The 27,727-nt window shown below is 46.3% G+C and overlaps 1 protein-coding gene across 5 annotated transcripts; it reads right to left on the bottom strand.

The window, feature by feature from the left end:
* Window positions 1-1,168: 1,168 nt before the first annotated feature.
* Window positions 1,169-27,671, bottom strand: GCNT4 (glucosaminyl (N-acetyl) transferase 4). 5 transcript variants are annotated; one of them, XM_042988456.1, is made up of 2 exons: window positions 27,623-27,671; window positions 1,169-3,049 (listed from the first exon to the last, which is right to left on the bottom strand). In XM_042988456.1, exon 2 carries the CDS (start codon window positions 3,046-3,048, stop codon window positions 1,684-1,686), a length of 1,365 nt encoding a protein of 454 aa, XP_042844390.1. In that variant the 5' UTR covers window position 3,049; window positions 27,623-27,671; the 3' UTR covers window positions 1,169-1,683. The 5 variants fall into 5 exon arrangements, with proteins under 5 accessions (XP_042844390.1, XP_042844375.1, XP_042844381.1 ...); XM_042988441.1 differs by lacking the exon at window positions 27,623-27,671 and adding an exon at window positions 27,135-27,330; XM_042988447.1 differs by lacking the exon at window positions 27,623-27,671 and adding an exon at window positions 26,173-26,386.
* Window positions 27,672-27,727: the final 56 nt, after the last annotated feature.

The following is a 27,727-nucleotide window of genomic DNA, read 5'->3' on the forward strand; positions in this document are numbered from 1 at the left end:
AAAGGGAGAATAGTGATCCCGCTTGGCAGTCAGTATCATATACTTGAAAACAAGGAAAGTGCATTTCACATGGAGAACACAGACATTTTAGAAAATATTAAAATACATAGATTCTGCGGCCGACATTGAAACATAAGATCAAAAAAAAAAAAAAAGAAACATAAGATCAGGAAAAAATTTTTACATGAGCTCCATGATTTTCCAAGAGACGTAAAAATATTACAGCCTGTTCTCAAGACTCTGCTCCTGTCCCATTTCAACTCAAGCACAACATAGCTACATTGAGATAGATGTATATTTGATTCGTTGTGGTAGTTTTCTAAGGAGTATGTTTTACAAAATACCATTAGTGAAAATTCTTGCTATGTCTTTAAGAAAATTAACTTTTTCTCTCTCTGTATCTAAGCTGAGAAGACTTCAGTGAACTTAGAGGTTTTATCATTTAAGTCTAAATTCTATTTGGATAGTTATTGGAGATGTAAGCAAGAATTTTAAATGACCATAATAGTTAATATAGAAAGCTGTCATATTTTATACACTCTTTTTGAGAAAATTCAGTGGCTCTTAGCTTAATGGTTCCATAAAAGAAAATTATAACAATTCCACTGTAAAAAAAAAAAAAAACCCTACTTTTAATGATAATCTATGAACTAGAAGACTTAGGTTTAACGTTCAGGAGTGTGACATTTAGAACTACTAACCAAGTTCTTATTTTTCATCAATAAATGTGTTTTAAAGAAATAATTGAACTAAAAAAAGGAGACCATTCATGAAATCGTTGTGTACGATGATGCAAAAATCCTGCAAATCCCCTTGTTTCTCTTCAGGCACCACCTGTCCCAATCCCCTCCCCCCCACCCAACCTCCCCAACATTCATACACTATAAATGCCCCACTGACAGAGTCTTGTGACTCCGAATTGAAAGAGTGAGGCACTAATAGGTAAATTATGCTTTGGCAAACAGGAAACTAGACATTCTTTGAGCTTTCCTGAGGTAGTGGTTTCTCCTTCTAATATTCTTTTTTTTTTTTTTAATTTTAATTTTTTCATTTTTGAGAGAGAGAGCATGAGCAGGGCAGGGGGCAGAGAGACAGGGAGACAGAGGGAGGGAGAGAGAGAATCCGAAGCAGGCTCTGCACTGACAGAGGGGTTCGAACCCATGAACCAACCATGAGATCTTGACCTGAGCCAAAGTCAGACGCTCAACCAACTGAGCTACCCAGGTGTCCCTCTCCGTGTAATATACTAAAGGCTAAAAAAAGTCTAGGGAGCTGAATTAAGAGACAAGAGGAGAGTTGGTCACTATACTTAAACAGTCCTCTGAAACTGGGGGTTTAAAAAGTTATGTGATTATCGCACACGCCAACACCTTTTCGGTAGAATCCTGATGGCTATGTGGAAAACTTAAAGTATTAAGTGTGGTTAGGGTAAGCCTTGAGGGCATCATATAACTCGATCTCTGATGTAGCTCCATAAGATTACAAGGAAAAACAAACATAAAAATCACCCGACCAAGTGCAGTCTTACTGTCATCAAAGCCTAGGTCATTTTGCCTTATGTGTGGCATTTTGGACACCTCTCCAACTATGAGAAGGTTAAGCTCACATGGTAGTGGGCATAGTATAGCACACAGTTCCATATTGGCTCCATTTATCAGATAGCTTCTTTCTGTTATGATTGTATCATGATGTGATTATGGGACTTTTAGCCACGAATAACTTTTTTGAAGACAAAGTAATCCATTCTCTCTGCTGTTCTTCAAGCTTTTCTGCCAGGCATTTAATCAAGACAGGGTCCACCTTAGAATCAAATTTATTAGCAAACCAATGTCCGTCATTTATAAGCCACCTTAATTCCGCTGCTCCGTAGATACACACACTTCGAAGGTGGGAGCCAGTACAACGGGGATACAAAAGGCCTTCATGATAATTCCATTTGACAAGGCGGGTCTTACTCTGTAAGTCAGACACATCCTGGGCTGACCTAGAAATCTCCCCAGGTATTCCTGGTATCCGAATTAAGGTAGCCCAAAAATGTTCATCAGGTGAGTACGTATCTTTAGACCAGGCAAAAAAGTCCTTAACGAGGGAGTTGTTGAAAATATATTTAACAAACGCTCGACTTAAAACAAAATAAGCACTTCCAACAAATATCTCAATGTTATGAGGGGGGGCTTCCTTGGAGATGTTTGTCCTTATTGGTAGCTTCACATATTCATAAGGCACCTGTCTTAGTTCATGGTGGTAAGTGAATCTTTCCATTTTACTGTTAGGGGGTTTTACCGTTTCTAACATATTTGCCCCATTGAGTTTCTTCAGCTCTGACACTAATTCGAAGTTTGACTTCAAAGGAAAATCTTGCCCACACAGATTGATAACATATTTCCACTGAACCGAAGACTTCAGGAGGTCTGACAAGCAATTTAAATCAGCTTGGAGTCTGGAAATGTGTGCATATTGTACTGTCTCTATTTTGGAGGCAATGAAAACATTGGAGAAGCACTTAGCTAAATTGTTCATGGCAACTTTGAAGGTATCAGGTGACTTATAGTCATAATGGATGCAGTAAATATTGTGCTGGTTGTATATAGCATGGATTAGTCTTTCAACCATAATTGCGTCTTTATGAACAACCAAAGAATAGGCTATCGGGAAGCTTTTCTCCTCCCTTGAAACAGGCTTTTGATGGTACCTTCTTAGGGTCTGATAAATGTCACAATCACTGGTTATTGCCACGACATCCTCATCATCCAAGTCGATGATTTCTCTCCTTCTTATTTCCAGACTCTTGCCAATTTCCAAAGGTGCCTGTTCATAGACACCTGAACAGTTAACTTCGTACCTGATTTCATTCTTAACATTGGTGTACCTGTTTCTTACAAAAGGTGAGGTACTCAGGGAGTATTCAACCAAGTAAATGCCTCTTTGAGGGAAGAGGAGTCTCCTCACATTTAGAAGCTTCAACAGGGAGAACAGCCATAGAGTTAAAAATAAGACGAAAACTTTCTGCTGTGCTGGGTATTTAAAACAGCATTTGAATGTCTTCATTCTGTAAGAAGGAAAAGGAATAATTCAGGTGGAATAAGAGAAAGACAACTAAGAGGCCATTAGTTCAGTTCAATCGACATTCACTGGGTACCTTCCACATGCCAGGCAGAAGGCTGGGCCCAGAGGTAAATAAAACAAGGTTCTCACCCTTATAAGAGGATCCAGAAATCAGGAAGTGAGAACACACAGAATGGTGGTATTTTGTGGTATGCTGTGTTAACTATACCTAAATTCTGAGAGACATTGGTTACCAAATAAAGGCAAATAATGTAAGCACCTAAAATATAGGTACTATGTAACTTTCACTGTCTGCATTTCTACTTAGAGTATTTGGGGAGAGAGTACTCTGGTTTGGGCGGAGGTCTACAGAGTTAGAGGTCATCAAGGGGTCATCAGAGATGCAAATGGCCCACTGAGCCTAAAAGTAACATCCATCTTGATTCTACCTTCAGATCCTTATTAGATATAGATCTGAAGTCAGACGGGAAGAACCCAGTGAACCCCACTGCTATAGACTGAATGTTTATGTCCCTCCCCAAATTCATAGGTTGAAAGCTAAGCCCCAGGGTAATGACATTAGGAGGCGGGGCTTTGGGAGGTAATTAGAACACGAGGGTGGGTCCCTCATGAATGGATTAGTGCCCTTATAAGAAGAGACCCCCTCCCTTATCCCCTCTGCCACCTGAGGTATGGATTAATTACATCCATACTATGTGAAAAAGCTGGAGACAAAACCTGCATGTGCCCATGTGGAACAATTTCCAGGATACACTGTGAAATGGAAATAAGCAAAATGCATAACTGTGTTTAGTGCACTCACATGTGTGTCAAAAAAAAGATGATACAAACCGTATCTACAGAAAAAGAGCACACGTTGGCAAACTTTTCTTTCCCTGTCACAAGTACTCGACTCTGCCAATGGAGTGGGAAAGCAGCCACAGATAACACATCAATGAGAGGGCATGGTTGTGTTCTAATAAAACTTTATTTATGAAAAGGCAGCTGGCTGGCTATTTCCTGAAGGATACTATGGAGACTCGACATGGGGAATGGGAGCTGCTTTGCAGGGTGGGGTGGGAGAGGGTGGAGGGTTAGGGGCCCGGGTAGGAGGGAGATGTACTTATCCGTGAATATCCTTTTGTATTTGAATTAAAAAAAATGATTATACCACTTTTTTTTTTTTTTTTCAGATAAAAACAGGCTAATCAAGTGAGGGCACAGATGAGTTTATTTTGGGAGCAGCAGGAAGGGGGGGGTGCTATTGCAAGGCTTGAGGACAGGAGGGCCAGCTGAGTTCACAGAGCGCTTCAAAGAGGTTCAAATCCTGAGAACTGGGAGGTCTGAGGGCCCCAAGTGCAATTTCCTAACACATCTCAATAAATCTTAGATGAGGACATAATCATTGTTCCCAAGTGTCTTAGAATTAACAAGCAATCTGAACCTCATTTATTTTTGTAGTTCAGATGAATTGAACTAGCTCTCCTGGGAAGGTCATGCCCTCACTCACTTTGTTTGAATCACTCTTGTTAAAGAACAACACCTTATGGACAACAGACTGTCCTGCAGAACCTGGTCCTCCCCAGCCACCTCGCAGCCTCTCCTCGGGTTTCCCCAGCGCCCTACTTCAGCTCACTGCTCTTCTCGTGCACACTCTCCCTAGCCCTCTGGATGCTGATGTCCACACACACATTGCCAACACCTTTATCTCTAGTCCTCACCTGCTGCCCAAGCTTCTGACGTGAACATCCAGTTGCTTGACGGTCATATCCACATCTCCACTAGATATCCCACAGGCACCCAGCTGAGTCCAAAACTGAATCTGACATCTTCACCTTGCCTGTGTTTTCTGTGTCAGTTTATGGTGACACCACCCATTCAATGACCCAGGCTTGAAACTGGAGGGTCATATGACTCTTTCCTTTCCCTCACGTCCACATTAACAAGCCATCTCATAAATACACCCAATTCCATCCCTTCTTCTCCATTCTCATTAGCTGAATCAGCCCCCAGGTCACGGAATCCCCGTTAGGCTCATGGCTCTGGGTCCCTTTGTTAGGTCTCAGGCTTCTCCTCTGAAGCAAAACGAGTAGGGTTCCATCCACACCGGCTCAAGGCCAATGTTCCTGCCAGTTCTTACAGAGCGTGGGAAAACTGACTCCCCATGCACAGGGCAACAAGTTTCTTCAGAAGTTGGAGCACATGTTTAGAAGCAGGTGTTGTGATAAAGTTTGATTCCGAAGATTCATCAATCCCAAATCAATCTATCTCATCATGGTCCTAGTTCATGGCAATTACTCATACATAGGAAGGAGCGTACATAAATGGCTAGAATTAGAATGAATCTTACCCAAAGTAAAATTTTGCTTTGTCTTTTCCGGTCCACAGGATCCCTACTTAGCATCAGTTAATAGTTCCCCCTGATACCATAGTGGTAAAATGAAAAAATCTCCTTACATTTCTAAAGAGTCTTCAAAGTCTTCCAGAGTTGTCATGGCATTTATGATGTACCATTTAACTATCATCTTCACACTTACATAAAAAGGCAAAGGCTGGCTCCCTGTCCTGTCACCCGTTTTCAAGGGCTCCTCTGTACCCACGCTTCCCCTGTCCTTCCTGAGAACACCTGGAGCACACACTTCCTGATTCCAGACTGGTGCCTAGTCGGTTCGATTTGGGCTAGCGGACGTGGCTGCCTGCCCACAGAGGGCAGGTGGCAGGGCATGTGTGGAAGGGAGACGTGGCAGGCTTGCTGTGAGAAGTCCTGTGGGAACTGGTTCTAGTTCCACGTCTGAGCTTCGCCAGCCGGGATGAGAGTTAATTTTAAAGGAACGAGGGGAGGGAAGTGGGACAGCCCAGGCATCTGGCTGTCTGATTCTCCTTTCCTCCTCTGGGCATCTTTAAGGAGGAGAGCTCATACGTCTATGGGTCAGCCCTAGATGTCAAGGGATCTCAGCAGCCCTCCAATACCACCTTGTCTCAGGTCAAAGTAAAACCCCTCCCCTTGCTTACCATGGCCAGAAATTCCTTTGACTGAAAGGAGATGTGGTATATACATACGATGGAATACTGCTCGGCGATCAAAAAGAATGAAATCTTGCCATTTGCAACAAGGTGGATGGCGCTAGAGTGTATTATGCTAAGTGAAATCAGTCAGAGAAAGATAAATACCACATGATTTCACTCATATGCGGAATTTAGGAAACAAAACAGATGAACATAAGAGAAGGAAAAAGAAGATAAGAACAGAGAGGGATGCAAACCATAAGAGGCTCTTGAGGACAGAGAACAAGCCGAGGGTTGCTGTAGGGCTGTTGGGTGGGGCGGATGGGCTAAATGGGTGATGGGCATTAAGGAGGGCACTTGTTATGATGAGCACCGGGTGTTATATGGAAGTGATGAATCACTAAATTCTACTCCCGAAACCAATACCACACTCTATGTTAACCAACTGGAATTTAAATAAAATCTTGGAAGAAAAAAAACATGCATTCCTTTTCCCACATGAGAAGTCCGAAAGGGGGAAGTGAATAAGCTTCTGTCAAATCCTGAAAAGGGCTGTGGGCCTCTTCCCAGCTTTGGTGAGAAGTCAGCAGGACATCTGTGGGCACAAAAGCCTGCAGGAGGTTAGAGACCACAGTTTCCAACCGTGGCTCTGCTGTTTCCTGGACAGAACCTGTGTGTGACATCCACGGTCAGGAGCTGTGGAGGGCAGAGGCGGGCAAGGGGTGGGGTGGCAGGCACCTGCCCGTTGTGGCACTTCCTCCCCTCCCTGCCACCGGCAGCCCAAACTCGCGAGTCCCCACGAGCCTCAGGTTTGGAGGATGGAAACGAGCTCCTGATGGCTCACGAGAGCTGGCGGGTGCCAGGCTGCCAGTTCTACCGGCCATATGGTTCCTAGGAGACTAGGGTAGCAAGGCCACCTTCTGCAAACACCCCACCCTGGCTCCTTCCCTGTTACAGGCCCTGAGCAGGAAGCAGGCTGGGGTTTTGCTGCCAGGAAGTGGTCTTACAATTACAATACAAATGAGCGCCCACCCACCTGCCAGGCAAATAAGGAAGCCCGGCCCGCTGCCAAGTTCACTGCCACATAGGTGCGAGTTCCTAGCAATGAAGACAGGGCTGGAAAGGACATGATATCGCTATAGTGAAGCGGAAACAAGCTGTTTGGATAATTCAATAAAAGCCCAACAAAGATGCTGAATGAAGCCTTTCCCCCAAACCATCTTCTATTCCCAGTCCTTCCAGGAGCTGATTACAGTCTTAAAAGAAACAGCAGGCACACACAAAGTGTACTCAGCTAAGTGGTTAGAACTGTAGTCAGGGCTAAGTGGCCACAGCCATTAGCAGCTCGTCCACGGACTCTCCTTAAGTCAGCAGTTTCAAAACCCAGGACTGTCCAAGAGCGGGGCACTTGGGAGAGAAGAAAAAGTATGCGGGCTTCACGATGCCCCAGACCCGGGCTTGAATCCCTGGAGGGACACTGAATCCAATGAATTCACCTCTGAAGCCCAGTTTTCTTATCTCAAAACGGGAATGACAAATCCCCTCCTGAATTGCGGGGAGCAGCTGCGAGGGGTCAGGAGACCCGGCATGTGAACAGGGTCACCCTGCAGAGGTGCGCAGCTTGCCTGACTCCAAACCTTTTCCTAGTTTTCTAGGTTTTCTAGTACGTTACACAGAATGCGCGGAAATGCAGACAGTGTTGACCTCCTCTTTTCTGGCCAAAGTAGGAGGTGGAAACATCGTTAAGGGAGCAGCCGACAGCTAAGCCCTTGCTCAGGGGCTGAGCTGGAAAAAGCAGAAGCCACGCAGGGTCCTGCGACACACGTTTCACCCTCCGGCCACACAGCCAGGACTTCAGCTCAGAGGAGACCCTCTTTCAGCTCAGGAACAGCCTACCGACCGCCTGGACCCTTGACAAGTTGCTCAACGTCTCCACATCTCTGTGTCCACATCAGTAGAAGTACGTTAATGCTAGCAACTACCTGTGGGATTTTGAGGTAAGTGGGGTAACACATGCAAAGCCCTTTAACACAGTCCTGACGGTGACTTGGCCAATGTGGGCTGTGGCTTCATCTTCATCAATATCTTCACCTGGCCTAAGCTACCCTCCTCCTCCTGACTTCTTTAAAGATCCTGCCCAAGACCTATGGCTTACTGTCCTATTTTTTCAAATCTATTTTCTATTTCCCCCCAAAGTTCTGACACAAATGCAATGTTTTAGAATTAATGCCTGAATGCCTCCATGTAGTGCTCCTTACTAACTTAATACCATCATTATTATTAATGAAGAGTCACCGAACAAAGAGGTGTTACCTGGGGCCATGTTCTGAGCCCTCTGCATGTACGCAATCCCCTCATTGGGTCAGTGAGGTAGGGACTACTTTTATGGTTCTTTACAAGACAGGAGACTGAAACATGTAGTAATTAAGAAAGTCCCCCAAGGTGAGCTAGGATCCCCATCACGTGGAACTTGAACCCAGAGACTCTTGCTCCAGAGATGTACTCTTAACCTTCTAGGTAATACCGTCTTTTACAACATAAAGGTTTCCACAATGGTTTTAGTCCTTGACTGAAATTTCTCATTACTATGTCTTACCGATCCGTCCTAAAACTGAAACAGGGATGAACATAAAATCGCCAAGTCCTGAGACCTTCCGCCCAGTTTAAGGGATTATATACCTGGAGAATCAGCCTACAAGAACACTGGGGGAGGAGCTCATTCTATTCCTACAGGCAGAGGCAGCGGCAAGCCAGGTGCTACTGATGAGAGTAGTCAGTCTTCCAGCCATGGAATCCATCGAAGGAAAAGAAAGCCAGCTCATCCTACGGAACTCTGACGGCAGTTATTCTTGTCTCATATCCCGTCACTGACTACTTACTGATTTACTTGTTCTCGTAGTGACCAGTCAGTCACTGAGAGTTCAGGCTCTCTGAGAATTAGTACCTAGTTTAAAAAGCTTTCTCTCCACATGAAGAATATTCTCTCTGTGGGCCACCTTCGAATTCTTAAACGTAATATCCATACATGTTAGTATGAAAAATAGGATTTGAAGACTTTATTGATTTAGAAATATCAGGATTTTGTTTCTTCCTAAAGTTTTCCAAAGAAGAATCGTCACTTAAGAACACTGATATAAAGATGAATTCATTAAAAAAAGAAAAAAAAAGTCCTGATGTAGTTGAATAAGCTAAGGTCCTTCTACCGCAGCTCCTTGATTTCAATAAGGTCATTGATTCTCCCTTTGATGACATGCTCATCACCAAACCGAGAGAAAGTTTTCAAGTAAGACCATTCGTGGGAGGATGACTCAGCCGGGATGCATTTCCTCAACACCCCCACAGCACCCTACGAGTTCCTAAAGAAGCAGAAAGGCCACAACTTCTTACTCAACATGTCTCCAGAGGCAAGGGAAACAAAGGCAAAAATTAACTACTGAGACCTCATCAGAATCAAAAGCTTCTGTACAGCAAAGGAAACAATCAGCAAAACGAAAAGGCAACTGACAGAATGGGAGAAGATGTTTGCAAATGACATATCAGATAAAGGGTTAGTACCCAAAATCTATAAAGAACTTATCAAACTCAACACCCAAAAAACAAATAATCCAGGGAAGAAATGGGCAAAAGACATGAACAGACAGTTCTCCAAAGAAGACATCCAGATGGCCAACCGACACATGAAAAAATGCTCAACATCACTCATCATCAGAGAAATACAAATTAAAGCCACAATGAGAGACTATCTCACACCAGTCAGAATGGCTAAAATAAACAACTCAGGCAACAGCAGATGTTGGTGAGGATGCGGAGAAAGAGGATCTCTTTTGCATTGTTGGTGGCAATGCAAGCTGGCGCAGCCACTCTGGAAAACAGTATGGAGGTTCCTCAAAAAACTAAAAATAGAACTCCCCTATGACCCAGCAATTGCCCTACTAGGCATTTATCCAAGGGATACAGGTGTGCTGTTTCAAAGGGACACATGCACCCCCATGTTTATAGCAGCACTATCTACAATAGCCAAACTATGGAAAGAGCCCAAATGTCCATCGATGGATGAATGCATAAAGAAAATGTGGTATATATATATACAATGGAGTATTACTCGGCAATTAGAAAGAATGCAGTCTTGCCATTTGCAACTACGTGGATGCAACTACGTGGAGGGTATTATGCTAAGTGAAATTAGAGAAAGACAAACATCATATGACTTCACTCATATGACGACTTTAAGAGACAAAACAGATGAACATAAGGGAAGGGAAACAAAAATAATACAAAAACAGGGAGGGGGACAAAACAGAAGAGACTCACAAATATGGAGAACAAACTGAGGGTTACTGGAGAGGTTGTGGGAGGGGGGGATGGGCTAAATGGGTAAGGGGCACTAAGGAATCTACTCCTGAAATCATTGTTGCACTATATGCTAACTAATTTGGATGTAAATTTAAAAAAATAAAAAATAAAACAAGTTAAAAAAAAAAAGCAGAAAGGCCAGTGTCTTGCCCAGATGACCTTACATTCTCATTGTTCTAGAAGAGGGCAAAGCAAATAATGATCTGACTGTGAGTAGATAAACAGTGAGCATACAAAACATAAGAATGGCCTGATTGGTCCACAAAGACAATACAAACGGAGGACAATTCCTCCACTAATAACAGGTTATAATCTCAAAAAGGAAAAAGAAACGCTTTTCCTTTCTCCGTTTACAAAAGTAAACACTTCCATTAAAAAAAAAAAATGAACAAGTCCATAAAGTGTAAGGAGGGAACTAAGGCTCACCAGTAACCCATCACCCAGCAAAAGCATTCTGTGGACCTTCTGTCCTTCCAGACCATTTTCAATAACGACACCTTTGTGGACTTGCTTTTGTTTAACAAGAAGTTTCACTACACAGATACTGTCTTATCTGTTTTTTTTCATTTCACAATATACTGTGATTAAGTCCTATCCTGAACTGTGTCTATAAATTGTTCGAAAGTAAACAATTTCTAACTGAGGTCAACATACTTTTCTGTAGGGAAAAAAAAAATTCAATAATAGAATTTGCTTTTCTGGGCCTTCTTCACCAAAGCTTAATTAATTATCCCATAATTCCTGAAGAAGCCTAGGAGCAAAATCCTAAAACTGACAAAGGACTTTAATGGTAATTGAGTCCAAAGTCTTCCTTCTCTAGATGAGAAAACCGAGTTCTAGCTGTTACTTAACAGTTTCACTCTTGGGATGCCAAGAATATGTTTCCTCCATTACATACATGTTTTGTTTTTTTTTATGTTTTTGTTTATTTTTGAGACAGAGAGAGACAGAGCATGAGCAGGGGAGGGGCAGAGAGAGAGGAAGACACAGAATCCAAAGCAGGCTCCAGGCTCTGAGCTGTCAGCACAGAGCCCGACGCGGGGCTCGAACTCACAGAGTGTGAGATCACGACCTGAGCTGAAGTCGGACGCTCAACCGACTGAGCCACCCAGGCGCCCCACATACATGTTTACACATCCAACTGCTCTCCCTCAAAGGACTGGACAGAGCGGGGACTTCTGTTCCCCAGTATCCAGATCCCTCATGGTGGTACTCAGTCCAGCCTGGCTCCACTGCCCCCTCGACTGAGTCTGTTGGTCAAAGTCAACAAAAATTGTCATGCTACCAGATTCGGTGGACACATACCTGTCATTTCCTAATGGGCTACACTGAGCACTAATACTATTTGTGTTCTTTATTCCCTTCAATAAGCCTATGAGGTTTATTATCCCTATTACTCATTCTTTATCCCCCCTGTCAATATCCTCATTTTTCAGATTAGGAAACTGAGTCACAGAGGATAAATAGCTAGTATGTAGAGGAGCCAGGACTTTCAACTCTGGCCCAATTTCCGAGCTTACACTGTCAACCACAAGGCCAGCCGCCTCTCCAATCTCTTGGAGGAGAACCCTGTTGGTTCTAAACGTGTTTTGAATCCATCCACACCTTTCCACTCCACCGTAGGCCAAGTTACCATCCACTCTTGCCTCTAAAGGAAATAACTTCCTCACTAGCCTCTCTTGAAAGTCCCTCTAATCCATCCTCTGTACTGTTGCCAAAATGATCATTTAAATACATAAATCAGACCACTCCTGCTCCCTAGTCCCACTCCCTACACTTAAAACCCTTCACTGGGATTTCTGTTGCACTTAGAATAAAATCAGAAATCCTTTCCATGGCCCCAAGGCCTAGCCAGTTCCTGTCCCTACCTTCCTCTCCAACTTCATCCTATTCTGCTTTTCTTGCTCATTCTACTCTAAGCAACACTTGCCTTCTAAGTTTTGGTTAGCAAAACAGAGCCCTGCTTCCAGCTCGGCACCGACAGTGTGGAGCCTGCTTGGGATTCTTTCTCCCTTTGCCCCTCCCCCACATGCATGTACTCTCTCTCTCAAACTAAATAAATAAACTTAAAAAGTTTCTAGAACACTAGTCTCCTGTCTCAGGACCCCTGCACTTGCTGTCCCCATGTTCAGACAATTTTTCTCTGGATCCTGGGGTTACTGGCCCCCTTCTGTCCTTCAAGCTATTTTTAAAAAACATTTATTTATTTTTGAGAGAGAAAGAGAGTGAACAGGGGGAGGGCAGAGTGAGAGGGGGAAACACAGAATCCAAAGCAGGCTCCAGGCTCCAAGCTCTGAACTGTCAGCACAGAGCCTGATGTAGGGCTTGAACCCACAAACCACGAGATCACAACCTGAGCCAAAGTTGAATGCTTAACCAACTAAGCCACTCAGGCACCTCTGGCCTTCAAGCTAGAATAGAAATGTCCTTCCCTTGGGTTGTCTCCGATCACCCTTCTCCAGTCTTTCTCCTGACTATTGCACTCCTTGTTTTCTTCCAAGCACTTACCACAGCAGCAGTTAACTTTGTTTGATTGTTTATGCCTGTCTCCCAGACAGACCTTGTTCCCGCTCTACCTCCAGCCCCTGGAACATACCTAACTGGCACAGAATAGTTGCTCGGCGGGACAAAGTCAGAAGACCCAAGTTCTAGTCTGGGCTGTGCCATCAAAAACTCAAGTCACCCTGGCAAGTCATTTAATCTTGGGTAAGTCTTTACTTCCATGTGTTAAATGGAATAATGGTTTTCTATGCAGCAATGCGATCATGAAGGTCCTATGACACAGGCAAGTCAAAGGCCTACAGAAAGCAACTTTGGTATGCAAATGTTGGTTACCAGGACCTCTACAAGAGGAATGGTTTCTTGGGAAAACCAGGAATGAGTCTGTATGTTGTGGTTTACTTTTATTTTTCTAAATTTTTTTTAACGTTTATTTATTTCTGAGAGAGAGAGAGAGAGAGAGAGAGAAAGCATGAGCAGGGGAGGGGTGGAGAGAGGGAGACACAGAATCCCATGCAGACTCCAGGCTCAGAGCTGTCAGCACAGAGCCTGACATGGGGCTTGGATTCACAGACCGTGAGATCAAGACCTGAGCCAAAGTTGGACACTTAACCGACTGAGCCACCCTAGGGCCCCTAGTTTTATTTTTCTAAAACAGCACATGCATTGCTTCCTTCATTCTGACATTCTAATTATTTTTTGTTTTTCACTCCCTGACAACGGTCTTTTTTGTCAATGTCTGGTATATATATTGTTCCTAAAGACATACACCTGTCTTGGATCTTGAAAGACAGGAACATAGTTACTGTAGTTAATCGTTAGAGGTTTTTATTTTTTTTCCCCTCCGCCTGCTCATTATCTTTCGAAAGACTGATAACCAAAGAATTCCTTATCTTTTAGATGGTATTATGTCATTTTTGTGCTTTTCCACTAGGATTTTTGGCAAATATTCAAACATTGTTGTATTACATGCCTTCTGAAAAGTTTAGATTTCTGCATTAAAAATATATGCAATTATTATTCATAAAAAAAAAAAGATACCTAGGGAGACACATGTAGCCAGTTCTGCTCAGTCACATTCAGCTAACCAGCTTCTGTAACTACGGATGGCAGACGCTATACAATTTTCCCCTTCATTCAGTATGTTCAGGGGCAATGCTTCTCCAGACAGTACAAAGCTGCAGTGACCCGTTCGGGCATCCCTGCTTGGCAAAGCCATCCCTAAGGACCACACCACAAGCAAAGCAGCACCGAGGACTCTACAGCAGTGGGAGCGCACAACAGCCTCAACGAGGGCCTCTACCAGTGCTCAGGGGCTCAGAGGGTTAACACGGTCTCAGTGCAGCAAAGCGGGACGCCCCTCATCCAAAGGGGATTTGGTGGAGGTGCCGGCAGAACGTGGCACAACGGACAGCTTCCTCCACAGGCCCAGCGCTTGGCCTGTGAGGGCAAACACTGTGGTCACCACCTTTGAGAGTAAAGGTCTGGATGAAAATGCTGGGCGTGAACATCAGTTTGTCAACCACCTCTTGATAATCCTTCCAACCAGTAACTTAAGCGGAGCTCCTTAGTTTCGGGGGGAAAGAACGAGCAACCCACATCAGGATGTACTTACCGGATGGTGGTCCCTCAAGGTCATCTGAAATCTGGACTGCGGCAATGGAGCAAAAGAAGTGGCCGAATTCAGCCAGGTTTTTTATAGTCACAAAAACTGGGAGGTGGCCAACTTTGCTCTGGCTTCGTTGCCTTTGGTTCACAGGACAAACATCAAAAGCTGGTTGTATATGGGTTTTTTTGCTTTGCTGTTGTTGTTGTTGTTGTTGTTGTTTGAGGGAGAGAGAGTGAAAGGAGGGTAGGGGCAGAGGGAGAGGGAGAGAGAGAATCCTGAGCAGGCTCCACACTGTCAGCACAGAGCCCTGTTGGGCTCTATACCAAGAATCCGTGAAATCATGACCTGAGCTGTAATCAAGAGTTGGACACTTAACTGAAGGAGCCACCCAGGCACCCATTTTTGGTTTTTTTTTTATGTTTATTTATTTTTGAGAGAGAGAGAGAGCACAAGCAGGGGAGGGGCAGAGAGAAGAGAGGGAGACGCAGAAGCTGCAGCAGGCTCCAGGCTGTCAGGACAGAGCCTGATGCAGGGCTTAAACCCCCAAACCGTGAGCTCACGAACTGAGCCCAAGTTGGACGCTTAACTGACTGAACCACCCAAGTGCCCCCCATGTACCCCTATTTGTGTATCTTATTGGGCAAAACCACAGGGCTAAGTCTTTAGCAGGAAACCTAAAGGGCCATAAATGATACTACTGAATAAAGGGTTTATTTTTTAATGGTTCGTGACCCTCATTATGTTGCAAAACATTAAGAGCTTTTTTCCTACAGGAAAACAAAAACAAAAAAGGAAAGGTGGATTTCAAAAATATCTATGCTCTTAAATTTTAGCTTGGATGGAAACAGCTTAAATGAAATGTTACCTCCTTTGCAGATACAAAAGATAACAAAAAAAGAGGTTAATTGATGTACTTGAACTTTGCCTCTCAAGCTTTATAAACCCCAATCTTACATTCTTTCTTAGATTCTCGTTCTCTTCTCTGCCTTCCACACTTAGCTGGACACCATACAAAACAAAAATATATTTAATATTCTAGATGTAAAATGTGGATTGAGTATATCTCGGCTTCTTTTTCTTTTTTTTCTTTTTTTTTTTAACGTTTATTTATTTTTGAGACAGAGAGAGACAGAGCATGAACAGGGGAGGGGCAGAGAGAGAGGGAGACACAGAATCCGAAACAGGCTCCAGGCTCTGAGCTGTCAGCACAGAGCCCGACGTGGGGCTGGAACTCACAGACCGTGAGATCATGACCTGAGCCGAAGTCGGACGCTCAACCGACCAAGCCACCCAGGCGCCCCTCGGCTTCTTTTTCTACAAAGAAGAAGAACTGAATTGAAAGACACCGGTGTCTTTTTTTTAACTGTATGTTTAGTGTGCTAGAAAGAGAAAAAAACTCTTTCCTCCCCCAAGGTCTGCATGGTATATAATTCACCGCCCACCCCGAAATTTCTAGAAGCACTTATTTGCTATTGTACGGCTAACTTCATATTTTATACTGGCCAAAATGAATTCCTCAGAGGTAGCAGCAGAAGAGATACAGCTACCCTGATTTCCATGTGTGCACTTGAAGTAGAACCTTTAATGTCCGTCACCACATCACAGAGGCAGCGTGGGGATAAACAGATGTGAATGAAGAATATGGATGGCAGGGATGGCTTAAGGCCAGGCCACACTCTCTACGAATGGATTGGACACACTCAATTTTACATCTTCAGAAGAGCGCCTTTGTTTGCTGGGTTTTGTCGACACGGTGGGGGGCTGAGCTGGGGACTTCAGTACACTTCTCTACTTCCACTAAAAAATTCAAGCCCAGCTACTCTGGCCTGACTCTACCATTCCGTAAGATCTGTGTTCTTGGTTTACAATGTACATATTGCCCTGAGAGCTTGTGTGCCTATAGATGCCACAAAGTTAAGGCCCAGGAATTTAAAATTAAGATAAACAGGTGGAACAAAGACAATCAGCAGTGCTCGAAAAACTTCTGCCCAAATAGGAATTTTCAAAGCAGGATTTCGTGGAAAGTGTCTCCAGAAAGTCAAATCTAGAAATTACTCCAGGAAGCTCTCCAGTTGGCATCTGCTACAAGGATGTATTCTAGCAATGGCTTTAATGAAGATAACAGGTCTCTCAATACGAAGGTTTAGATTTTGGATTAATGTAATAAAGAAGTCAAAGACTTTGGTGAAAAACCACCTAAGCAAACTTACATGCCAACGGTACAGAATGCAAAACTAAGAACCAGCCTCTTCAGATGTTCACGCGGATTATAATGTTACGATCATCAGAACAGTCGGGTGCTGGTACCAGAACAGACACTGATCAGTAAGCTGAAAGTCAGCAACAGACCCGGTACGTAAAGACTTCATCTATGGCTCTGATAGAGATGGCCGGTTGCTTTCCAACATCCATCCTCCCTTCCTTCTTTACCAAGCGAACCCCTACATTGTTGGCGGCAGAAATATGCCCCTCTAAAAGCTTTTTTCTTCAGCCTCCACTGAAGAGGAACAGTCAATAACAGTATATTATACCGTGGGGTATCTGGGCAAGTTCTCTAAAGGAACCTGATTCAGGGGAGGTACGCCATTTTGTCCTTTTTTTGTTTTTGTTTTTTTTTAAATAAACAAAGAATGCACTTTTCTGCCTGGAAGTCCGACATGATGGCTAGAGTTATAGTAGCCATGCTGGGACCATGAAGAGCAGGCTGAGAGAATATCAGCAACCGCAGCCCTGAAAGCCTCAAACCCCTGACCCAGCAGCAGCAAACATTCACGCTGTATTCTTGTCATGTGAGAAAAATAAGCCCTCACATGTTTAAGCAACTTTGCAAAGATGCACTTTGGAAGATGAGCATTTGAAAACGGGAATGTTTCATGCATATCAAGCAAGCTTCACACACAAGCAAGATCAAGCTTAAATGGAAATGAGGTTACAATATAGGGGCGCCTGGGTGGCTCATTTGGTTAGGCATCCAACTCTTGGTTTCAGCTCAGGTCATGATCTCACGGTTTGTGAGTTCGAGCCCCGCGTAGGGCTCTGCGCTGATGGCACGGAGCCTGGAGACTGCTTGGAATTCTTTCTCTCCCTCTCTCTCTCTCTCTCTCTCTCTGCCGTTCTCTTATCAAAAATAAGTAAGTAAATACTAAAAAAATAAAAATATATAAACTAGGTTACAACAACTAGGTACAACTACTTGTCCAACAGTACAATCTGTATGTGGTCAAGCATGAAATTCTAGGTCTCAGGGGGAGCAAACTAGAAGAAGGTGGAGGCTTTAGGTAAACATCTGAAGGAAAGTAGTCTCCACGATTGACCAAATTGCCTCTGATACTGGCACAAACCGTGCAGTCTGCACACCATGCTTCAGGTACAACTCAACACAGCTCTCGGCAAACCTCTACTTTGTATGGTTCTGGTCACCAGCAGGGGAAGGCCACATAATCTCTGAAAGTCAATTTGGGCAGGCTGCCTTCTTGTGAGTTTATCTGTAACAAGCTTCTTACCTGTCAAGGAAGATAACAGCGCCACTTAGGGTGAAACATGCTGAGTAGTTCCGATCGCCCCCTCCCTCCCTGACCTGCCTGACCCCATTCCTCTCTTCCCTGCCACACTTGACCCCTCTGCATCATACCCTCCTGCTCTACCCCTCTATTTACAGCATAGCCGGTTTGGAACTTAAAGCCAGTGGTTCTGAATTTAAGTCCTGACTTCACTAAGAAGCTGTCACCATTCTTGTCAGTCCCCTGCCTCCTTACCTGTGAAAGAGGCCAAGGTGCTAACTCCCATGGGTACTGTGATGACTGACTGAGCTCCCTGCGTGGGGTACATTCTGGCAGGAAAAGCAGACGGGCACATAGGTTGCATGACAGTAAGGGGTCAAAAGCATTTAAGCAAGAGGAGCACCCGGTACCATAGTCCAGGGGCCGTTCTGCAGGCAGGGACTGGGCTCATCCTCAACGTGTCACACCGGCTCCTGCACCCAGACACCACCTCCAGGGGACAACAGCCAGGGCTCTCCATTGGGCAGGATGGTGCAGAAGCCATAGCAAAGCCTTCCACATTCACCTACTCCAGGGGAAATGAGGCCGTGCCCACTGTCGTAGGCCTACAACTTTTCTGTAGGCTTGAGATTTTTTTCAAAGTAAAAATTTTTTTTCTTTTTTTAAAGCGGGAATCAAAGGGGTAAACGGGAGTGCGCAGGACTGCAAGGCTTCCAAAGTCTCCGCCTCATACGGAGATGCAGGCAACCCATTTTTAGTAGCATGGTCTTAAACATCTCAGTAAGTCTGGGGTCACTGCTGTCGTCCTTCTTTAAGTATGTGTTCCAAGTATGACCTGGTTCACTACTTTGTTATGAAAATATCTTCTCTCTTGTTCCGTATTTATGAACTAGTCGATGATCATAAAAATATTCTTTCTTCTATTATTGTGGTTAAAATATACTTAATATAAATTTTACCATTTTAATCATCAGTGCTAAGAAGTCTCTGCTTCCTAGTTTATCCTAGAAAAGCCATTCCATAAATGATGGAGACATCATGAGTGGATGAGTGTGTGGACAAATGGTGGATGGATGGGTGGATGGATGGATGGAGAGGTAGAGGGACATGGATGGATCAATGGTTACAATTTTAACCATTTTTAAGTTCTGTAGCATCAAATATATTCACATGGTTGTATAACCATCACCATCTGCATCCACAGAATTTTTTCCTCTTCCTCAGTGGAAACTCTGTTAAACACTAACTCCTGATTCCCACCCCCCCCACTTCTGCAGTTCCTGGAAGCTACCCCCCTACTTTCTCTTTTTATGAATTTGATTCCTCTGGGAACCTCGTAAGAAAGGAATCACAGCCTCTGTCCTTATTTTACTTATCATCATGTCTTCCAAGTTCATTTGTACTGCAGCATCCATCTAAAATTCCTTCCTTTGAAGGCTGAATGATATTCTATTGTACGTATACACCATGCTTTGTTTAGCTATTTGTTGGTGGATGCTTGCATCGCTTCAATCTTTTGACTGTTATGAATAATGCTGCTACAGACGCGGGTGTACAAATATCTGTTCATGTCCCTGCTTTCACCTCTTTTGTACACACCTTCATGCTTGTATATCCTACTTCTATCCCCCTTCAACTGCTTGCCTGTCCATCCAGCAAACGTCTACTGTGTGCCCACCATGTGCCAGGGAGGCGCTATGTTAGATTCTGGAGAGATAATAGAAATTGTCCTGCCTGGAGGGATCCAGAGAGAAATAAATAGCGAGGTCCCAAGAAATCCCAAGTTACTTCGGTACCTCTGAATTTTATTGTATAATCTCTCAGAATTATAATCACCAGGTAGTATGTAGAAATGATTTTTATTCAGGGATTTTCCTGGCACAGTGTTAATTATATGACCTTCCTTTTAAGGATCTCTTCTCTGGTTCCACATCCCCTTCCTTCAGCTCCACGATCTCCGTGTTATTCCATTAGTACTTTTTCACGATCTAGTCTTTGGAACTTAATTTGTGTTTGCCTTGAGTGTCACTCCACTTCCGTCTCCTGACCCCTCGGATACTATATCCAACTCTGTCTGCCCGAGAGTATGGCAGGGTGCTTGCTGGGATGGCTACAGGAAGAAAGAACCTGGTGGAAGAAGGTGGCTGGGCAGAGAAAGCCCCTCCTTGCTGCACCCAGGCATTACATGGGGGTGTGGAGAAAGGACACGACAATGCAAATATTCCAAATATGCTACCATGATGCAGAGGAGCAGAAGGAAGAGAGAAGGAAGGCTGGCCGGCACAGGAGCTATGTTAGGCTTTGCTCTTCCTGGTCCTGGGCACAAGTGGCCATCCTCTGCTGCAGTCTGAACGAGCTGCTGTCACTGGCTGTCTGGATCTGGAAAACGACCAGGAGAAATACCACGGTTTGCAGAACTTTTAGAAACAGGTCCAACCTATCCAAGAGCAGACAGGCTGACTGTCTGAGCCTGAACACAGACAGGAAACTCTCCTCCAAAGGGACCACCTCATCTGTTTGCCCCTTAACTAGATGAGGAAAGCAACAGAAGGGACTGGGGAAGGAAGAAAAGCAATCAAAGAGCTAGAAGTCCAGAGTATTCATAGAGATTACCTTGAGGTTACAAAGAGCTCCCTTATCACCAGGCACTTTTGTTTTGCTTGCCATGGCAAGAGAGCACATCACATCAAAAGGCGTTTGGTAGCATCTTGGATGGGAAAGCAGGCTTGAATTTTATGGACATCTTTGCAGTTTGGTTTAAAGCTAGTCTTTCAGTGCCCGGGGAAAGTACGTGGGAGAGAGCTTGGGTAGGACTGGATACGGATCATGAATGATAGCACCGTGTTGGATTCCAGGCACTCTTTCATGCTCTAGCAACCATGGCTAAAAGCATTCTTGCCATAAAGCTGTTCTGCTTTCTACATTCTTTTTTTTAAATTGTTTTTTAATGTTTATATTATTTATTTTTGAGAGAGAGAGAGAGAGAGAGAGAGAGAGCGCGAGCAGGGGAGGGGAGGGGCAGGGAGAGAGGGAGACACAGAATCTGAAGCAGGCTCCAGGCTCTAAACTGCCAGCACAGAGCCCAACGTGGGGCTCAAACTCATGAACGGCAAGATCGTGACCTGAGCCGAAGTCAGACGCCCAACCGACTGAGCCACCCGGGGGCACCTGCTTTTTACATTCTTAAACTTTGTGCAATTAAAGTATCTAATTATATTCCTTTAAAAGCCATATATGGACAAAATTCTACATTAAAAAAATTTTAAATAACCCGAATCTCTTCGCTAAAATGTAAGCTTTAGCACAAAACCCTCTTAAAGTCTAGAGCTTAGTGGTGGTTGTGAGGGGTGGGGTGAAGGAGAGGGAAATGACAAGGCACAATTATTGCTTCCTATTATTTTGAAATATCTGAATCCATCCTAATCTGACTATAAAGAAGTTGAAATTTATCTCTGTGTCACAGAAAACCCCCTAAGCTGACAGTATAAACAAATCAGGACAACAATAACAGTCATGGAGCTCCTGACCATAAGCTGCCAGTGACTATAAGGGGTACGGGGTAGGGGGACATGGAGGCTGGAGTCAGAGAAGATGGTCCTCTTGTCCTCTCCCTCTCTCGGAGCAACCGCATGGGGACGCTTCAGAGCAGCTGTAATTTAAACCAAACAACGATGGGCTGATGACAATTCTTCTGATGTCAGCCCCACAAGGACTGCAAAAGATGCCAAGTTTTTAAGCCTCATTAACCGTGAGGAAGGCCTCTACCAAAGCTACTCACATTGTTATTAATTCCTCTGGCCAGGACATCAGCAGCCAGATCAGCAGAGGACATGAAGGTTTATACGAAAGAGGACAGAAGGAGGATCCAAACAGATTTGGACAGACTTGAATCCAGTAAGATGCAATCTAACGTCAGTACAAAGACCAGCGCTTAGGTCCAAGAAATTAACTGCACTCACAGCAGATGGAGAAATGGGGTTTAACAGGAGCATCTGGAGAGAACAGTTCAGGGTTTGGCGGACTGTATGTCTGGGGGGAGTAACAGTTTGTTGGGGATGAGACTGCCAAAAGATTTTTTTTTTAAAGGCAGCAGATGCAAACCAAAACCCAAATCAGTGTGGTTCTGGGAAGCATGAGAACCACAGGGCTGCACAACCTGAGAGCTTAGAGGGCCCTCAGGAAGCATCTTCCCCGGGGTTAGACCCTGGGGCAGAGGAAGGGATGGGTTTGTGTCTAGGTACAACCCCCCACAAGGACACTGACCAGCAGAAGTTAAGCAGAACAGTGAGAAGCTCGTGAACACAAGAGGGAAACGGAAGGTCGAGACTGAAGAAACAAAAATTCAAGAAGAATGAAAGCTGGCTCCAAATATTGAAACACAGGGTGCTGGGCCCCATCCCCAGAGGTTCCCATTCAGCAGATCCGGGTGGTCTCGGAATTTGCATTTCTAAGTTCCCAGGGGAGGCTGACGTGGCTGGTCCAGGGACCATACTCTGAGAAACAAAATTGTAATTCAGAAAAAAACATGTATGTATTTCTGAGATTTTACTAAGACACAATGGCCATTCCCCAGCAAGTCCAAATTAGGGATAATTTATTGGTTTTAAAACCCCACATATTGGGGCACCTGCGTGGCTCAGTCAGATAAGTGTCTGACTTCAGCTCAGGTCATGATCTCAAGGTTCATGAGTTCGAGCCCCATGTTGGGCTCTGTGTTGACAGCTCAGAGCCTGGAGCCTGCTTCAGATTCTGTGTCTCCCTCTCTCTCTGCCCCTCCCCTGCTCACCATCTGTTTCTCTCTCAAAAATAAATAAACATTTAAAAAAACACATTTATTTTTACGATTGTGCTCTTTTTAAAATTTTATGTTGCTGAACAGAAGTTTCACCTTTACTTCTGACCCTTAGCATTTCTTATTAGTTCAGCTTCATAGAGCAAAATTCTGTCTCTCTCTCTGCTTCATTTCTTGCATTTTACGTAGTGGGCAGTCTCCTTCTGGTATTCTTCCATGCATCCTGTCCTGATGTATTATATTCGGCAGGTCAAGCCTCATTACATATTAAAATGTGACCTGCTTTCATCAAATGGTATCTGGCTTCCCACATCTGCTAAAATAGTAAATACTGATCCAGTCCTTTCCCCCCAAAAGCCCACACCGAACCCACTGTGCCCAGGGGCCCATTAGATTTCAAACCAGCTGCATTCAATTCCTGATTAATTTTTATTTGATCTTATATACTTGAAGCTTTAGCCTTTCGATCCCAGTAGGAAAATTACCAGCATATGGAATGCATATACAATGACATGCAAAGCAATGCAAATTAATACAAAACATACACTTCTAAATTGCTTGGGAAAAGTCTGTAAGCTTTGACATTGATATTATCTGCTTTGCTTCTCTACAGTCTGGCGAGCAGTGACCAGATTCTTTTATTACAGTTAATTTTATATGGCACCTAGCACCTGACACTGGTTAGCCTGTTAAATGGAAGGTGCCCCTGTCCGGGAGTCAGGCAAATGGGATCCTAGCCTGAACTTGGCCACTGTTCGGTTCTATAGCCTTGTACAAGTTCTCCCAATTCTCTGGTTCTCAGATCCTACATCTGGAAGTAATGAGGTGACATCATCCTAAAACCGCCAGCACTAAGGCTTACAGGCCAGCACAATGCACACATCGTGTACACGTTGTGCGTGCGGGATGCACACGTGCAATCCTCACCACAGCCCATGAGAAGGTACGATCAAGCGTGCGCCCCGTCCATGTGGTGGCATTTCAGAGGCCAGGAAACTCTCATGGGTAAGCGAGGGAGCGGCACAGCCAGAACTGGCCTCAGCAGTATCGCTCCAGGGGCCACTCAGTGGAGCTGCTGCTCTGTTGCCCCATTTCCAGCTGTGTTACTATGAAACATTAAGTTTGCATGATTCACGAAGTCAAAGTTCACATCTCACAGTCATATGTGCTTCAAAGTACTGTTTCTGTGAGATGCTGAGAGTTACGGGAGTTCGATGTCAAAATGCCAGCTCAATCAGACTGTATTCACCTGAAGGGACTCAGGTATCTTCGTTCCATCCCTTTCACGTATTGTGTGTGAAGCTCCGTCATCTCACAAAAGCCATCCCCCTTTCCCTCCTCTCACCTGAGGAGTGGCTTCCAGGGGGGCAAGCGTGGAGGCCACTGCCAGTCCTCAGCCCGCAGCGCGCCCCGCGGACCGGGCAGGTGCTCGCTCCCATGTGTGAGACGCGCCCCCCTGGCTCTCACCTCTCCCCATGAAGGCAGGGGCTCTGTCCCAGGTCCACACCCCTGCCCCGGCCACCCCAAGCGTTAAATAGTGCCCCAGCACAGGTGACACCTACCCCACTGGAGCATCAGCCAGGGTCTCAGACTCAACCAACCGAACATATCTTTCCTCCAAAACCTGCCCCTCCTCTAATGTTCCGTTTTTTATGAATGGCAGCAACATCTGCCACAACCTGGAGAGAGTCGCCCTGCCCTCTCCACACAAAAGTCGTCACCAAGTCGCTCCAGAGTCTGCCTTGAATGCAAGCACTTGCTGCCATGGCCTCAGCCCAGCCCAGACCCCCAGGCCTCTCAGACCCTTGGAACAGCCCTGTTTACCTTCCGGGTACCTCAGATCCATTGTTACACAGCAAACCTAGTCTTGTTTTGTTTTGAATGCAACTCTCACCAGGACACTCTCAGGTGTGAAACTGTCCAGAGGATTAATTCCACAAAAGGGCCCCAAGGCCTGGCATCATGTAGCCCTGGCACCTGCTCACCTCACCTGTGCCACTCTCCCTTCACATCAAACTGGACCTCTCCATTCCACAAACTCTCTGCTAGTCCTTCTGTCTCAGGGCACGCTGCTCCCTGGGCGGGGAGAATGCTCCTTTCCCCCTTCTCTTCCGTGCACTTAGTGGACACCACTCCCACTCATCCATGAGGCCCACCTTAAATCTCCCCCAGAAGGCCACCTGCCTTTTTCCCAGACTCAGCACATCTGCCCCTCCCCCTCCCCTCCCCCCCCCCCCCCCCCCCAGCACACGGCACTGGCCAGACCCACAGTAAGGTCTCAACAAATTTGGATTGATGAATTGACTTTTCAACCCGGCATCACATAATCCCATTCTCGTGCTGCTTTCTTCCACTTCCCAGACTAAGAAGGAAATCCTTTCTTTGAAGGAGACACAGTTTACTTCTGGTAGGGGCCCTAAGATAAGCCCCAGGTTACCAACGAAACTAGCAGCTGCAGTATTCAGTGATTTTCAAGGGAGAAAACAGAAGCTGGGCACAGTCATGTACATTCCCTACTTCCTCACCCCCCACCTCCACCCCCCACCCCCCACCCCCCACCCCCCACGCAGCCATGATCTGCATTCATTCAAAGTCACATTGATAACTATTTACTGCCTGCCTATCTTGAGGGTACTTACTTGTCATGGTGCTATCAAGTGCCGACTTTGACTTATTCCCCAATTATGCCATTCACTCCTACCTACCACCGTGCTGATAACTGTGGCATTTAGCAAATTACTTTGGAATGAGTAAACTCTGGAATGAGTACAAGCAATAAACAGGAAGGAACCCTGCTCCTCATCTCCCCCTCCCCCAAATTCTTCTATCAGTTTTCTGAACTCCGGACCACACAACCAAATTCTTTGGCTATTGTTTCTCTGCTAATAAAAGAGGTAATTCAACAGCATCTTAATCGGTCATTTCTCAGACAGTATTGGATCCTTGCAAAGTGCAGCACAGAAATGTTCCCTGCCATCATTCATTTATTTTTAAAGATTTTACTTCCTCAAGACACTATCAACGAAGGCTGTCAAAAGGGACAGTTAGGTTCTAAAATGCCTTAGGCTGATAAGTGGTTTGATAAGGGCACGCTTCATGCATATAAGATCAAGAAGGGTGACTTCCATGTCTACCAACTCTCACGGGATACTTAATATTAGCCCTAATTCCCTTAATATTCTGGGTTGTTCCTCTTCAACTGTAGGGACGAGAAGAGAGAAGGGTAAGGGTCTGAGGGCTAACACCACCTCTTCGTGTGCCCAGGTAAGGGGGCAAATCACAAGCTTCCCGTGCGACAACAACCCGGAAAACCTCCCCAAGACCGAGAACTTGGTTCTAAAACTACCAGGCAATACCAGCTCACTCACGCTGTCAGTCTAAGTAAAGATGGTAAACTGACTCGAGACTCCAGACCTCTTGGCTTGGATCCCCGGAGGCTCCACGCCTGCCCGAGCGGCGCGGCCACCTCGCAGGGGGGACGTCCTGGTCAGCTCTGCGGCATGAAAACTTGACCTTAAAAAGCAACGAAGCTCGTCCCTGCGGAGGGCACCGCCAGTAGGTCCGCCCCACAGCTTGCGATCTCCAAACTGGTAAGACCTCACCCCACCCCAGCCCACCCCTCCCCTCCGCCCCAGAGCGCCCAGTGCTAATGGACAAGCCACTGGTGCAGCCCATCCCCGAGCGCCTCGTCCCTCTCCCGCCCACGCGCTTCCCGCCTACCAGGGACGAGGACGCCAGGGACCCGAGTCTCGGGCAGCGTCGCTGCCAGCGGCGCTGGGGCTGCGGTGAGGCTGGAGCGCTGGGTGGGGTGGAGGTGGGAATAGCCGGCGTCGCGCCCCCTCCTCCTTGGCGCCCCTCACCAGAGCGGCCCTTGTGCCGCGGGACGGAAACTGCGGGCCCCCCGCCTCGGAAAGGGCGCGTGCCGGAGCCGCGTTCTCACCGCTCGGGGAGAGTCCGGGGAAACCCTGGTGCGGACACGCCGCGCGGGTTCCCGAAGTTGCGGCGTCCGCGAGTGCCGAGGCGGAGTCACCCGCAATAGCCCCCGACTCCCATCTCCGCCCGCCGGGTGCCCGCGCCCTTCCTCCCGGCACCCGCTAGGCGCGCAGCCAGGCCGGGGCTCAGCCCGGGATCCCGCTGCGGCACCCCGTGGTCGGCGTCCCTGCCCCCACCCCCCCGAGAGCAACGCGGCGCCCAAGTTTTCCCTAGCGGGAAAGTCAAAGTCTCGAGGAGGAGAGGGTCCGGCCGTCCTGGCCACTCCGTGGCTGGGATCGGAGCCCTGCACCCCGGCCCCGGCCGTTCCTCGCTGGCCTGCGTGGCCAAGTCGACTTACGAAAGGGAGCAGGGGAGCCCCGAACGCGGGGTCCCCGCGGCTGCAGAGGCCGTCCGGGAGGGGGCCGCGAGCTGCGCTCCGGGCTCCCAGCCCCTCTGCGGCGGCGGCGGCGGCTCGCTCCCGCCTCCTCCCCTTTCGCCAACTCGGCGGCGCGCCCTGCTAGGGAGTTGCTTTCCCTCGGCCGGGGGTGGGAGAGCGCCGAGCGGCCCCCGTGACGTGGAGGAGAAAGGAGGAGCGCCGTCGCCGCGCTCCCGCAGCGGGAGCTCCCCGCCCCTGCACTCCGGGGTCCCCGCTCCAAGCTTGGGACAAAGTTGAGAGGCGCGCGCGGCGCGCTCCGCTCCGGCCGAGCCGCGCGGCTCTGCGCCGCTGCCCTGAGCGTCATCCAGGTTCGGGTGCCTCCCCGCGTTAAACAGACAAGAAATCCGAGGTCCGGGGAGCCAAGAGACTTGCCCAAAGTCGCTCAGAGGGCGGTGACAAAGCAAACTTACATCTGCGACTCCTTGCTTTTCCCCAAGGCTGTGTTCTGTGAAGCTCGGGCCCTGCAGGATTTGCCTTGCTCTCATTGGTGAGACTGGGACAGTGTCCCACGCAGC

The sequence above is a fragment of the Panthera tigris genome, chromosome A1 (assembly GCF_018350195.1).
Source record: "Panthera tigris isolate Pti1 chromosome A1, P.tigris_Pti1_mat1.1, whole genome shotgun sequence".
NCBI classification, from domain to species: Eukaryota; Metazoa; Chordata; class Mammalia; order Carnivora; family Felidae; genus Panthera; species Panthera tigris.